The 15577-nt window shown below is 33.3% G+C and overlaps 1 protein-coding gene across 1 annotated transcript in view; it reads right to left on the reverse strand.

Moving 5' to 3' along the window:
- Window positions 1-15577, reverse strand: part of LOC143248389 (neural cell adhesion molecule 2-like) — an 82947-nt gene that overhangs the window by 34057 nt on the left and 33313 nt on the right. Inside the window, exons 8-10 of the mRNA XM_076496747.1 lie at window positions 15118-15417; window positions 7626-7751; window positions 4353-4389 (exon numbers count right to left, since the gene is read on the reverse strand). Coding sequence (XP_076352862.1) covers window positions 4353-4389; window positions 7626-7751; window positions 15118-15417 — 463 coding nt within the window. The remainder of the gene's footprint in view (window positions 1-4352; window positions 4390-7625; window positions 7752-15117; window positions 15418-15577) is intronic.

Raw genomic sequence — 15577 nt, forward strand, 5'->3', positions numbered from 1 at the left:
AGGCGAAGGAGAGGGTGATAGATTTAAATTGTTCTCGAGATTTTCTGTGTAATTTATTTTATTATAAAATAATGAGAGTCGTTAGTTAATATTGCTAGGTGCGGTATATTACGTAACTTCAGCACTGTTGCTTGTGTGTGTTTTCTTATAGCAAAGCCACATTGGGCTATCTGCTGGGCCAACCGAGGGTAATCGAACCCTTCATTTTGGCGTTGTAAATCCGTAGACTTACCGCTGTACTAGCAGGTGGCCAACACTATTTGCACTCACAAACAGAGTGTCAAACAATATTAGTAAAGTCGTTCACTGTTCTCTCACTTGGGCAAATAAAAATGTTTCTATATCATAAAATAATTACTTTTTTACATTGTATGAATGAGACATAACATAATTTTATATTTATCATATAATACATGAATATCACCATTAAGAGTATCCGTTACGTATATATATAACTCAAAATTAATTGTACTTGGCTTACACTTCTAGAAAGCTGGAAGCACAGTTCTAAAATTTTGTTTTATTTTATTTCTTTTCATATACTTCCAACCTTATCACGTCATGCGCCATTTGTGTAGTAGTTTTTATACGTAGAATTTTACGAATATACAAAGCAATTTACTAAAGGCTTTTTACGAAGTAATAATTCACTTATCAGTTTTAGTTTTCTATGATTAAATGAGTAATTATAAAGCACCAATACGAAACTAAATAAAATACACACGCGAGTGTTTAAAACAAATGTGTAAATTTAGGTTCTTTAACAGTTTAAAATGTTTGTTTGTTTTTGAATTTCGCACAAAGCTACTCGAGGGCTATCTGTGCTAGCCGTCCCTAATTTAGAGTGTAAGATTAAAGGGAAGGCAGCTAGTCATCACCACCTACCGCCAACTCTTGGGCTACTCTTTAACCAACGAATAATGGGATTGACCGTAACGTTATAACGCCCCCACGGCTGGGAGGGCGAGCATGTTTGGCGCGACGGAGATGCGAATCCGCTACCCTCAGATTACGAGGTCGCACGCCTTAACACGCTTGGCCATGCCGGGCCGTTTAAAATGTTATAAAACATTCAGTCTTTGCAGTAAAAATACTTAATTGAATAAAGTTTAACAGTTTTTATTTGCAAAATTTGCGTCTTTAATGGTTTTAAGAATGATAATTTTCAAAGAAAAATTGCTTCGGTTTAAACACACACACACATATACGAGGTCTGTTCAAAAAATACGTGGACTGTTTGAATTGAGCGGCTCCAGTTGGTTCCAGGAGAATCCGCTTGGTGTCGCTAGGTTCGCACAGATCAGCTTATTACGACGCCATTTCCCGATTGCAGATATCTTCATTTGTATATTAGCTACGCGGTTTTAAGTGAAGTGCGATTTTTTCGTTTGGCGGATTTCAGAATGAATGACCTGAAGGAGCAACGACTTGCTGTGAAATTTTGTGTTAAACTTGGAAAATCTACGACTGAAACTTTTCCTATGCTTAACACGGCTTACGGTGATGTTGCTATGAAGCGTACGGCATGTTTCAAGTGGCATGAACGTTTTAAGGATGGTCGACAGTCCATTGAAGATGATGAGCGTCCTGGACGTCCTTCCACGTCAACTGACGACCCACACGTCGACAAAATCAACACCCTGGTGCGGGCAAATCGACGTCTGACTGTCAGGGGAGCTTGCTGAAGAGTGTGGGATATCAGTTGGATCTTGTTACAAGATTTTGACCGAAAAATTGAAGATGCACCGCGTTGCTGCGAAATTTGTGCCTCAGAACTCGTGAGTTTTTGGCCAAATACTCGATCACTGTTCTTCCCCACCCCACGTACTCACCTGACCTTGCTCCTTGCGATTTTTTCTTGTTCCCCAAACTCAAAAGACCCTTGAAAGAAATAAGATTTGAGACAATTCCCGACATTAAGGCAAATGCGACGAAGGAGCTGGAGGACATTACAAAAGAAGCGTACCAGGACTGTTTCAACAAGTGGAAACACCGTTGGGATAAGTGTGTGCGTTGGGGAGGAGGGTACTTTGAAGGGGTCCCAGACCTGTAACTTCTATATAAAGTACATTTTGTTTTATGACGTCAGTCCGCGTATTTTTTTTGAACAACCCTCGTATATAGAAAAGCAGATAGTAAACTTTCACGTTTACTTTCAAATACATAGTGTTTACTGTCATTTATTTTAGCTTCATACAACATTTTAAAGACATTCATTACAATGGTAGCTTATTAAACAGATCCCATGCTAGATATTTATAGATTTTTTTTTCACAGTTAATTTGGTGGAAAAAGATATAAACTTTTTTCTAAGTTATCCTTTCTATGCTATTCATTGCAAAACTATATTATACTCTGTAGTCATAAATATTTATTATTCTTATTGTATGTTTGAGAATTGGACTATCTGTGATTACATGGGTATAACATATAGCAGAAAGTATATTAATAACATAAGTCGAGTAGCTGTTATTTAAAATAAATTTCAATATTAAAATATTTCCAAGAGGCTCCAAAGCTTTTAATTTTTAATAATCAGCAAATTTTCTTTTATCTTCTTAGATAATTAATGGTTTGGATAATAATTAGAACTTTCAGTTAAATGAATAAGGTTGTCGTGCAACCCTTTAACAATTAAAATGATTTAGATGGCACATTCAATACTTACGTCTATCTTTTTAAGTATCTCGCATTACATATCAAATCATATATATCTGTAATGAACGATGTTAATGTTGATTTTTCTAAAGGAAGTTCCAATGCTCACAAAATTCAGTTGAGTTTCGAAATACTCGTATTTCAAGTCCCTGTAATGTTTTGTAACAACAGGTAAACTATGTTCAAGAAACAAAAATGTTATTGTTAAATGACATGCCTTGCAATCTTCGGTTAGGGGCTTTCTACTGATCTCCAGAGTTTTACTATTATCTTTATCAACAGTTCATTTATTACACCATTATTAACAAATAATTCAATGGTCCCAATTTCTTAGGCTTAAAAAACGTGTACGTTCAAAATTTTGAACAGTGAAATTCTTACAAAATACATTATCTAAGTGATTCATTGATACTACGTCGAAAACGTGAACACCAGCTACCTCGTTATAGATTCTCGAATCATGGAATAAGGATTCAAGGAAAGATAAGTGAAACACGTTTCATGTAATAACCAACCAGGACAGGTTAAACGTGAATTTAATGCACATGTATGTCATGCACAACTGTGAAGCTCGCGTGTTTGATACACAGACATAATAGTTGTTGTTTTTAATCTTCTTATCAAGAGAAAACATCATATTTCAACTAAAAAATGATAAAAATATTGTTTTGTAAATTATATTTTAATAAATATGTCAACATCGTTTGTTAGGTATATTACCAATTGCCAACAATAAAATATCATTGCTTTGTGCTAAGATAAACGAATAAAATATTTCTTCTTCCAGTTTTTCTTCTAAACTTTAAACACTGTTACTCTGTTCATGTTAGAATCTCCGTCACATCAAACGTACTCGTCCTTTCAGCCATGGGAGCGTTATAATATGACGGTCAATCCCACTATTCGTTGGTAAAAGAGTAGCCCAAGAGTTGACGGTGGGTGGTGAGGACCAACCGCCTTCCCTCTATTCTTACACTGCTAAACTAGAAACGGCTAGCGCAGATAGCCCTTGTAAAGCTTTGCGCAAAATTCAAAACAAACAGACAAATTCTGGTTATCTATTGAAGCTTACAACCTTGCAAATTGAAATGTTTATTACCGAAATGTGAACTTCACATTATTGCTAAGTGTCCATACAAAGAATTAAATGTATGAAAACACTTGTTTGAATTTACGTCAGCATATATAGCACAATGAAATCATATTTATTAGCATAAAATTATAAATCAAAGGAAATAAATGTATAAATAAAGATAAAAATAATAGACAAATTTCATATATATACTTGTTCTTATATTCAAATTCTTACATTTTTTCGTTTGTTTTCTTCTTTGCAAATTCTTTTTATGTTAAGTTTTATTTCTCTTTCCATAAATTAAAAGATTAAAAAAAAACAAATATCTGCATAAACAATTTCGAGAAACATGACACTGTTGATGATAAATAAATTGAGGTATGTTTGCAAATAAAACAACACAGGATATAATGTTTCCTGTAAAATGTTTTAATAATAACTTGATGGATAACTTATGTAAATATGTTTTCATTGCCCTCATAAGTATTCTCTCTGATAATGAATAGATTTTGTGTATGAAATTATATCTTACAAAAATAAACGAATATTGTAATATTTCTTTATGATATATGACAATATATTATTTTGATGCATTTTACAAATATACAGTGGAAGTTACCTTTCTTCTTCTTTCTTTTGCTCTTCACCAGAAAGATCTAAAAATGAATTGATTTGAAAATATAAGAAAATGAAAAAGACCGCTGTTTAAGAGCTAATTCATTATAATAAAACATTGTATATTTTCTTAGAATTAACACACACTTACTTTATATAATGCCCAACTATTGTTGACATAAATGGGTTTAAATGCCTAAAAAACACAGACTTCAGAAACAATTGACTTGATGCCAACGAAGTTATGTCATACAATCATAAATAAACTTAATTTGTGGGCTATCACATCAGTTGATTAGGAAAAAACCATTATTTTCCAAAATTCTTTTTTCGCAATCATCTTGGTAATTAGATATTTGTTTGCCTTATAAATTTTGCGCAAAGCTAAACGAGGTCTATCTGTGCTAGCCGTCCCTAATTTAGCAGTGTAATACCAGTGAGGAAGCGTCTAGTCATCATCACCGATCGCCAACACTTGGGTTATTCTTTTACCAACGAAAAGTTGGATTGACCATCACGTATTAACGCCCTCACAGCTGAAAGGGTGAGCAATTTGGTGTGACGCGTATTCGATCTAGCGACTCTCAGATTACAAGTCGAGCGTTCTGACCACCTGGTCATACCGGATGAGCTCTATATCATTTATTCTTGTGTATGTGTGTGTATGCATTTTTTTAATGAGACAAGATAGCGAAAAACTACAAAGAAAATTAGTGGTTTCTCATATTACAAATAGAAATCACAGACAGACACGCATGCGCATGCGAATGCGCACGTACTACTTTGTCTGGGTGATCTCCATAGCTCCAGAGGAGTAAAACCTAGAAACTTGAAAGAAGTATTTCCTTATATTACAAATAAAAAAACACATCTAGACAGATATACACTCCTTTGCGAGCGCGCTCTTTCTTGTCAATGTATGCATGACCGCCGTCACACTAAACATGCTTGCCCTTTCAGCCGTAGGGACGTTATAATATGACGGTCAATCCCACCATTCGTTGGTAAAAGAGTAGCCAAAGAGTTGGCGGTGGGTGGCGATGCTTATTTGCCTTCACTCTAGTCTTGCACTGCTAAATTAGGGACGGCTAGCGCAGCTAGCTCTACAGTAGCTTTACGCGAAATCCAAACAAAACAAGCAAACTGCATGTTAGAGTCACAGAAATGTATTTTATATTTATTATTTCGTCACCTTGCAAGCGTAAAAACATGATATCAATAATCTAACTAATTAATTATTTAACTGGGTCTGCAATACTCCTAACTATTGAAACAAATGTCTGCGGGTATTTGTTTTCTATATATCTAGACACACAATTAACCACAACAATTAGACACACTGAAAGCTAAATTAATAAACTTTTCAACCACTCCAATAGCTCTCCGGGGCAAACAGTACATATATAACTACCTTATATTTACATCCAAAGATTTTATTACTTTGAAAACCTACTTTTGTTTATACTGCCTTGAATAATCTTCTGTTGGGGAGATTTTAATATTTAATTATAATTATTGTATTTTACAGCATACCATAGATTTAATATTCTATACTACAATTTCTTTTTATTTCTTACATACTAATCCGAATATTAAAATGACTGTAAAATTTGCACTTTCTTATGGATAATAATCCATTTGATATTATTATTCAATATCTCTGTATAGATTTCAGTACGAGATGAGAATGGTTTTTATAGGCTTGTAGATAACAGGGGGTGACTTATATACTTCTCAGAAACACAGGGGTTGATTTGCTGAAACAAAACTATTCGCATATTAGAGCTAAAATGTTTTAGCCTTTATGCTATCATATATGGCACTAAATGAAGTTATTCATGGCTTATGAAATGAAAATAGACACATATTTCACATAGAAATTTCCAGGAGAAAGCAAAACACTAGTTTTACTAAATTTATTCGGTTGCTTTAAATATAAACTTGAAATCTGATAGCTAAGATTTCTGTGTTCGTTAGAAATTTATTTTATAGAACAACTTAATAAATTATTGCAAAATACGCTTGTTTACAAGAATATTGAAACTCTATAGGAAGTGCTACGTGAAATGTGAATTTAAAATATCTTTTATCATAATGATTTCCTCTTTCTTTAGTGTAAATTATATGAAATATTTCAGAATTATTCGTTAACTATTTATGTAGTTTCTAAAGTTTATAAAAGAATGATCTTTCAAACACAGTATAAATAACTTTATGATTATTGCCATTCAACTGGCTTTCGAAATTTTTTAATATTCGACTCAGTAAAATTCAACAAAACACTCTCTTAAGATATTTAAGAAATAGTCTTAATTATTGTTTAAGATTCAGGGTTGAACATCTTACATCAAATTTAGTTCAGTTTATTTTCTTGATTGATATTCAGAAGTTAATAGGATAATTAAAAATATTCCAATTCGAAATAAAAAACGTAATTAGAATTAATTAATGCTTTTTTTTTTTTAAAGTGTAACATATAACTAATTGATTACTGCATCTAAAACTTTTACATCTTCATTAGGTTAACATATATGAATGCTCTAGAAATCATATATTCCTTGATATGATGGTGAATATCTATCATGTTTGATGATTATCTATGCCTGGGTGATCTTGAAGTCAGAAGATGTTATTCAAGAGTACGTAGAGCGTGCACAGATTACATCTGTTGCTGCAGTAAATTATAATGACAGCTGAAATCTGAATGTAAATGTGAACGTTTCTTCCTGCTATAATGTAAATTTTCTTCATTTTTTCCGAACTTTTCGAACAAAATATATTTTTATTGTAAGAATATGTTATATTAAATTTTCTCAATTTCATTTTTCAAGACACAACTACGTTTACGATATGCTAACAATAATCAATCAATAGTCCTGCAGCTTTGAGCTTTATTTCAAACAAACCAATCTTATAGTTCTAGCCTTAAGTTTGTTATATGTTCCTCTACAATTACTTTTTCAGAAACAACTGTAACTGCGTCCTTCAAAAAACAGATTAATCGATTCATGCCTGACGTCATACTGATTCCATACACCATAGTGTCCACATCCCTCAAAGACTCTTTCTTCCCTAGGGATATACGAGTTATTGGGGTCTATGGGTTGCAGTCGATGACCTCTTACAATGACTTTGCTTCTTTCATTACTTCGCCATGGTGTGTTTTCCTAATTTCTTACTGGTAACCATTAATTCTTTACTATAGAGTATTTTCTTAATTTGTGATGAAAGACCATAAACTACAAAATTATTATATTTGTATGTGTATATGTCTTACCCTTTTCCCTTCCGTTCCTCTTGAGTCGAAAAACGAATACAATTGTGATAACCATTATGACCAGACCAGCAAGTACACCAAACAAAATGCCCAAAACAGATTTCAAATGTGAAGTTGGAGAATTACCTGAAATATAAAACAACTATTTTAGTCAGGAATAAAAAATAAAGGCAAATCATACTATTTTCTATTTATACGTTTTAATAAACTAACTGCAGAATATATATTACTTATTTACTTGCTTCACCAAAATAAAAACAAAAACATAAGTTTATTCATTTCTATATAAAAATTAAAAATCAAACTATCAGTGATGTCCTTGGTATATTGATAGAACATTTCAAAAGAAGAAAACGTTTTTTGAAGGAATAAATACACTTCTATATAAAAATTTTGTTTTAACACTTTCTTTTTACAACCCATTTAGCGAGCTAGACTAAAATTGTTGAAATACACACTTTCTGTTTTAAACGTTGTGAGTTTGTGTTTATATATATATATATATATATATATATATATTTACGAAGTTTGTTGATTTACGTGATTGGTAAGGGAATCTTCTAACAACATTTTAATGTGAAACGTTTCCCATCTTCGTGCTTAAAGGCGAAGAGATTTAATTATATAACAGATACTTTTGTTTTTTCTGTTCTACTTTTTTAGCAAAAATTTCGACAGCAAAAGCAAGCATTTTGAGCTTGAGGATAACCAAAGTCTTATTCTGTACTTTTCTTGAAATTACTCAATAACCCACTTGTACAACAGAAGCTCTAAAGATTTACACTAATCGTTCTCAGCGGTGAAAAAAAGTGTACTTCATTGTTTATATACGTTTCTCCAGTCTACGTGACTCCTCGCCTTTTGTTCTTCTGAACCTTTATTTATCTCTGTTTATATATATGTGTGTGTGTATACCACAAACTAGTTGTATACAACAAACTAGTTAATATTAGCACAGTCTATCGGGAAACTATGCTAGATTTGTATGGTAATTTAAACATTAAAACATTTTTATTATAAATTACTCTGAATATATATGTAAAAATAAAGATAACATATATCTAAAGCCCTCGAGTTTTTTTACAGCAATTTACTGTAATGCTGTTCTTCATCCCGAATAACTTTGTAATGATATGACATAAAAACAAAAAAGCTACGAATAATTTTCTTTCTTGTGCGTGTGATTATGATTGTTAACCTAAACGTAATCCTTTATTATAATAAATCAATCTTACGGTGTAAAGGAAGCCAAGTTATCATCTTGTCGATGTATTCCCATCCCAAAAGAAAGAAACTAGTTATACAACGTACGGTATAGTTTTTATTTTGTGCAAGCTAACGTATCTTGCTTTAGTAATTATACCGTACTTTGAAAAAATTAGATTTCTATTTGAATATTAGATATTTCCTTCTGTCTATCACATATTACATACAATATTACCAAACATAACGTGATGAATGAATACTATAAAACTTTCAAAACCTTCTTCTCATTCTGATTACAATATGTATAAAATTTTCTTACGTGTACCACCATTTTTTATATTCAAATAATAATTCGTTCATGCATGTAGAAAAGAAATACAAAAACAGAACGCAATATTAATCCACTAACACCTCTTCACTGCTATTAATTAGTATGTTGTAAACATCTTTCTATCTTTATAGTAAATTCATATGATCGAAATGATACGATAATAACAATTAAACTAGGTACCAACATAAAGTTAGTTTTCAAGAAACGTTTCGTACTAAATTAATATTCTACTATGTATCAATGGACATATAGCTGAGGAAACTACGTATTCTAATTATAAGCGAAATAGCTTGAACCATATATATATTTAAATTAGATATACTCATTTTTAAATGCATAAATTTAGGTCTCAACTATGCATGGCACGAAGTCATATTAATGAGGTTTGATTAGAAAAAAAATTATTTAAGTGATTATTGCATCAATTATACAGGTTTGAATATCCTTTACCAACAAATAAAGGTATGAACTTTTATATTTTAACACTCTACGTGGTCGTAAATGGAAGTATTTCGACGAAGGGTTTCAGTCCCGCGACCTGCAGATTGCGTGTTAAGCTTCCTACACATCAAACCTATGGCCCGTGATGGCCAGGTGGGTTAAGGCGTGCGACTCGTAATCTGAGGATCGCGGGTTCGCGTCCCTGTCGCATTAAACATGCTCTCCTTTTCAGCCGTGAAGGCGTTATAATGTGACGTTCAATCCCTCTATTCGTTGGTAAAATAGTAGCCCAAGAGTTGGCGTTGGGTAGTGATGACTAGCTGCCTTCCTTCTAGTTTTACACTGGAAAATTAGGGACGGCTAGCGCAGATAGCCATTGAGTAGCTTTGCGCAAAATTCAAAAACAAACCATGAAACACATCAAACCATACTAGGTTGGAAAATTTATTACTAGTAGAGAGGACCTTTAAACGAATACTTTATAATATATGACATACACGTTATGGATATGTCGTATTGAGATAACCGAGTATTACAGAAAATGTTTGTCACCGACGAGCTTCCAATCAGTGTTTCATATTAATGCTATAACATCACTTTTACGCAAGTTCATTAGGTACACAAGGTTTTTGTTTTCTTTTACAATTGAACACTCAATAATCATACGTCAGAATTTAATATAACAATAAAAAAGAAGGAATATTTTATTTCATTAATTTAAAATTTATGCTTTTCATTGTAATAAATACAAAGAAATTACGTACAAACCATTCTACTTGGATTTCCTTTCAATTCAACAAAAACAATTGTCTTCAATTTATCGTCAAACAAAGTATAGCAAAACATTTCGCCTTGAGTTTATGTTTGTATATTTCGTCAGCTTATATATTCAGCATTAAATCAGTTTTCCGTTTGTATGTTTCCTCAGTCTACCTACTGAACACTGAATCATTATGTTTTGCACTGAAAAATAGCCGAATATAAATTTATGATCGCTATTAGTTTAATGTAAAGTAAAGTTTAATGGATGTGATCTGTTGTTGAAAGACCCGCAAAACAATCTCAACCATGTGAGATATACACGACTTAAAAGTCGCAATCATTTAGTCACGTGTTGGAAAATCTTCTATCTTGTACTATTAACCATTAACAATTATATATTAACCATTTACTTCTTTTTTGTTTGAAAAAGACTCTCTCTACTTGTTTTTTTAATGCAGTGTTTTAACAGGCGTGAAATTCGCACAAAGCCACACGAGATCTACGTATGTGCGCCAGACGTCCTTAATTTAGCAGCGCAAGACTAGAGGGAAGGCAGCTAGTCAGCACCACTCCTCGACAACTCTTGGGCTACTCATTTACCAACGAATAGTGGGATTGACCGTCACATTATAACGTCCTCTTTGCTGAAAGGGCGAGCATGTTTGGTGTGACGGGGAATCGAATCCCCGACCCTCAGACGACGAGTCGAGTCCCTTAACCACCTCACCATGCCAGGCCAATAGATGTGGGAATGTTGTATTTATAATCAGTTCTAATTACAATGAGGTTCCAATTGTAATACTTAATGTTTATCTATTATTGGCTGTTAACACTATGTGACACAAATTTTGTTCCTGGATAGTATGTGTTATTTTTTAATTGCTTATGTTGTAAAAGTACAGAGAATAGATATTTATTCCTTTCAAACTTTGCTTTAGTGACCTGGATAATGAAATTTAGAATTTAACCTACTTTCCATGTAAAAACGGGCAAATTTGCACATTTTCATTTATACAATGTCTAAATAAACAACGTATGAATCAAGATTTACGTCTATTTATACTAAAGTTATACAAAAATGTTTAGAAGTGAGTAGTTTTTTCTAGATTTGCGACTGTAATGTAAATCACTTTTACGTATCACACCCCAAATATAGTCAGTCTCCAATCATGTTTTCGTTATACGATCCTTGATAGCAGCGTTCAAAGTCCAGTATATTTGGTGGAAGAGCTCGCTTTGCTCCTATGAGTATGCTCCCATGTTCTCCTTGAATTTATCAAGATGAGCGTTTCAGGGACATCCTGCAGCCCATATTGCCGTAGTTCTTCAATGGAGACTCAACCAGTTCCACATAATTTTCGGACTTGTAATTGCCCAAGAAGCCTCACACTACTGCGACAAAGCTGCTCCAAACTTTTTTCCTCTCTACTGAGTTTCTTGGAGAATTCTGTGCACTTCAGGATCTTCTTTATTTCTGGTCCAACGAAGACAATAGCTTTGATCTTTGCTTCAGACAGCTTAGAGAAGAAGTCTCAAAGGTACTTGAACGCTGCAGATTCCTTATCAAGAGTTGTGACAAATAGTTTCATAAGACCCAATTTTATGTGCAATGATGGGAACAACACTTTCTGGAGGTCTATTAGTAGCTCATACTTGACAATGTGCCTCCCCACAGAGAACTCGGTCCGTTGTGGCCAGTACATCCTGTTGTAGTGCGCTGAGTTGTCCCTGCTTTCCCAAAGGGAAAGATAACAGGGAAACATAGTAAAGCATCCTTCGAGACTTATCAGAAATGCCACCATTGTGAAGTCTCGATAACCTCCCAACCATACTCATCATATTACAAGGCTTCTATCAAGGTCTTGATGCTGTTGTATTCCTCTTTGAGGTCCACTAGGGGAAGAGACGGACACCTATTTCCGTTATGAAGTACCATAGATTTGAGGCTTCTTGGTGAGTTATCAATGAAGAGGTACCACTCGTTCGGGTTACAGGCAATTCCAATTGCCTCGCACAGACCGTATACATTGTGGCAAAAACAGAGCCCATCTTGAGAGTGAAGAAGCTTGAAAAATGTCGGTAACGCTTCCTCTGACAGGCGAATTGCACACTTTCATCTTACAAATCTCACTCCTTGAGACTAGATGTCAAAAGCTTGGCATTCGACTTGTTTAGACCAAGATCTCAGATCAACTCATTGAGGTCTCTTTGGTTAGGGTAGTATGGGTTTCTCTCATCAGCTGCACCTCTGAAATTGTAATCTGGATCTTCAACGTCTACCTCCTCTTCTTATTTGCTGCTCTCTTCTGAGGATGACTGCTTTCTATCTGGCTGGATACAAGGAGCTCAAGGAAGTGTGGCACTGGTGTGATAGATGATGGAAGGTAGCGTGATACGTGATAGCAGATGCATTTTTGCCAGCCCGATGTTTGGGAGGGTCCTCCATGCAAATATAGCAATTGCTTGAGTAATCAGTGGGCTTACTCCAAATTCTTGGAATAGCTAACTTCATGGCTCTCTTTTCCATTCTGTACCATCCTTTAAAAAATCAGAATAAAATTGTTATTATGAAAAATAAATTTATTTCATCCACAACTAATGTGTAAGAGGTTCATGCAAAATATTTTATATGTGATATTTTTTTCAATACTATTGGAAATGACAAAAAACATTAAAAATATTTAAATTTTGAATTGTCTAAAATGTGTAAATATAAAATATTCAAGGAAGCAAATAACTGTCCATCTTACCTTAATGCCAAAATATGCTTCACATATTTTAACAGATGTTGTTACAGAGTACTTTCTCGCTCTTGTCTTGATAAATTCGCCAGATACATGACACTTAGGCGGCTAGAACCAAACTGAAGCGGTGAGTGGTGAGCTCCTGTATATATATAACTATGGAAAATTCTAGAAAATTCTAAAACATTTTTGAAAAATTGTGTGAGTTCTACAACATTATAGAAAGTTCTTGAAAATTCTTGTATGTTCGAGAAAATTCTCTATCAACTACTCAGCACTGAATGTTCTGGAAAATGAGTAAATTTGAAAATTTAACTACCCAAGTCACAAAAACAAAGTTTGAATAGAAAAATAGGTCTTTTGCATTTACTTTAGGCTTAAGCAACTGGGAAATAACACTATCTGCTCAGGAACAAGAAAAAGTGAACATTTTGTTACACAGTGTAATTCTTGCTTTCCACCTGTGCTGAAATTTTTTAAAGGAACATCTAATTTCTATTAGAAACTTAACTATAAGGGATAATAATAGCATTGTTTACACTGAAATTAACATATTTTTTCTTAATTTGATTCTAATTATTAATAATACTTACAGCAGTGGATACTCACTTTTAAACTATGCCACCTCAGTTGAATTGGTGAACACCATTCTTTTGAATTTTTAGTCATTATATAATAAAAATGAAGCAGAAGAGAGAAGAACAAAACATTTATACTTTTTACTATGACATTTACATACAATTCCAGAACTTGTGACTCAGTCAATACGAAGACATTGTTATAAAAAGAAACACTGTATTATATCGTAATACTATGATGAACAAATGAAGAGATATTTAAAATACCACTTCGATAAACCATCTGAGCCATTCTTACAAAGGCAGTGCTATCGCTTGCTTGACATTCAGGACGATAGAAATTTCTGTAGTATTCAAACCATTTTTTATATTATTTATAATATATATAAATGTCGTGTATTCTATAAGTGTATACTTGTTCTTATTGAATTTCTGAACAAGATACCGCATCCATGCCGAAAGAGTTAATATACATTTTTAATTAAACCAACTTTTCTGTATGTATTATATTTTTAATGGGACTTGTCAAGGGTATAAACACAGATACGTATATATAAGAAAGTAAAAAATATCCGTGTATTTTTTTAAATTTCTTTTTACGTTAATAAGAAGATATAAATATATATATATATAAATATACAAAACACAGATATATGTTCGTATAGGCAATTATCTATGTCCTTTAATCAGAGTTCTAAAATTTAAAAACAAATATTCGTGAACCGGCTAAAAGAGTTACGATTGTTTGTTTAGTATTTTTTAATTTCGCGTAAACCTATACAACAGCTCTCTGCGCTAGCCATCCCTAATTTAGCAGTGTAAGACTAGAGGGAAGGCAGCTCGTCATCACCATCCGCTGCTAACTCTTAAGTTACTCTTTTATTAGTGATTAGTGGGATTGACGGTAAATTATAATACCCCACTGCTGAAAGGGCGAGCGTTTTTGGTACGACAGGAACTCAAACCCGCAACTCTCAAATTAGAAGTCGAGCACCTTAACCATCTGTCCATGATAAGTCGAGTGTTACGAAGATAAGTATTCATTTATAAAGAAAATTACTATGCATTTACTAAAATATTTTGAGTGACTCATCTGTACCAATTTATCATGTAATTTTGCAGTGCTGCCTATAAAATGGTGCTGAGTTAAAGCAACTAGCTTATATAAGTTAATTTATAAATAACGATGGTCAAAACTGGAAACACAAAATAATAGTATCCTTACATTAGTGATAAAGTCTATTAGGAAAAAAATTCGTATAGTATTCAAATTAGTCAGTAAAGAAGAAAATCACGTTTTTTCATTAAAAGAAGAAACTTAATTTTGACATATGATCAAATATACATATTTGTATATTATGAAATGTGAGAAAGTACTGCTCGCATAAGCCAAGAGGCTAATGATCACAAAGTAGGTTAAATCAACTTACCAAACTGTCGTTCTGCGAAAAAACTTGTTTGAACTTTCATCTCCACGACAGAACTTCTCCCTTTCTCATTAATGGCGTACACCATCAAAACCAAAGATGTTCCAGGAGTCAGGTTAGTTACGTCAAAAACTGGTATGCTGTGTCTTGTTACGTTCATTTTGAGGTGTTTCCGATTTACATCGTAAACCTCCATCTGAAAGTGTTGTGTGAGACCCCCATCGTAACCTGGCTTACATTCAACCAGAAGAAAACCTCTGGTATCATTCGTCAAAGTGCAGTTAATTACCGGGTCAGGAGGGCCTGTAAAGCAATCAATAAAGTTTCAAGCTATTAATATCTATATTCAAAATCATACTGATGTTATTGTTTCAAACTATATAGCGCACATTTCGGAGAAACTCGAAGTTCACTAATATTATTTAGAATGCCTTGTAAATTTAACAAAAAATTCAAACCTATG

The sequence above is a fragment of the Tachypleus tridentatus genome, chromosome 4 (assembly GCF_004210375.1).
Source record: "Tachypleus tridentatus isolate NWPU-2018 chromosome 4, ASM421037v1, whole genome shotgun sequence".
NCBI classification, from domain to species: Eukaryota; Metazoa; Arthropoda; class Merostomata; order Xiphosura; family Limulidae; genus Tachypleus; species Tachypleus tridentatus.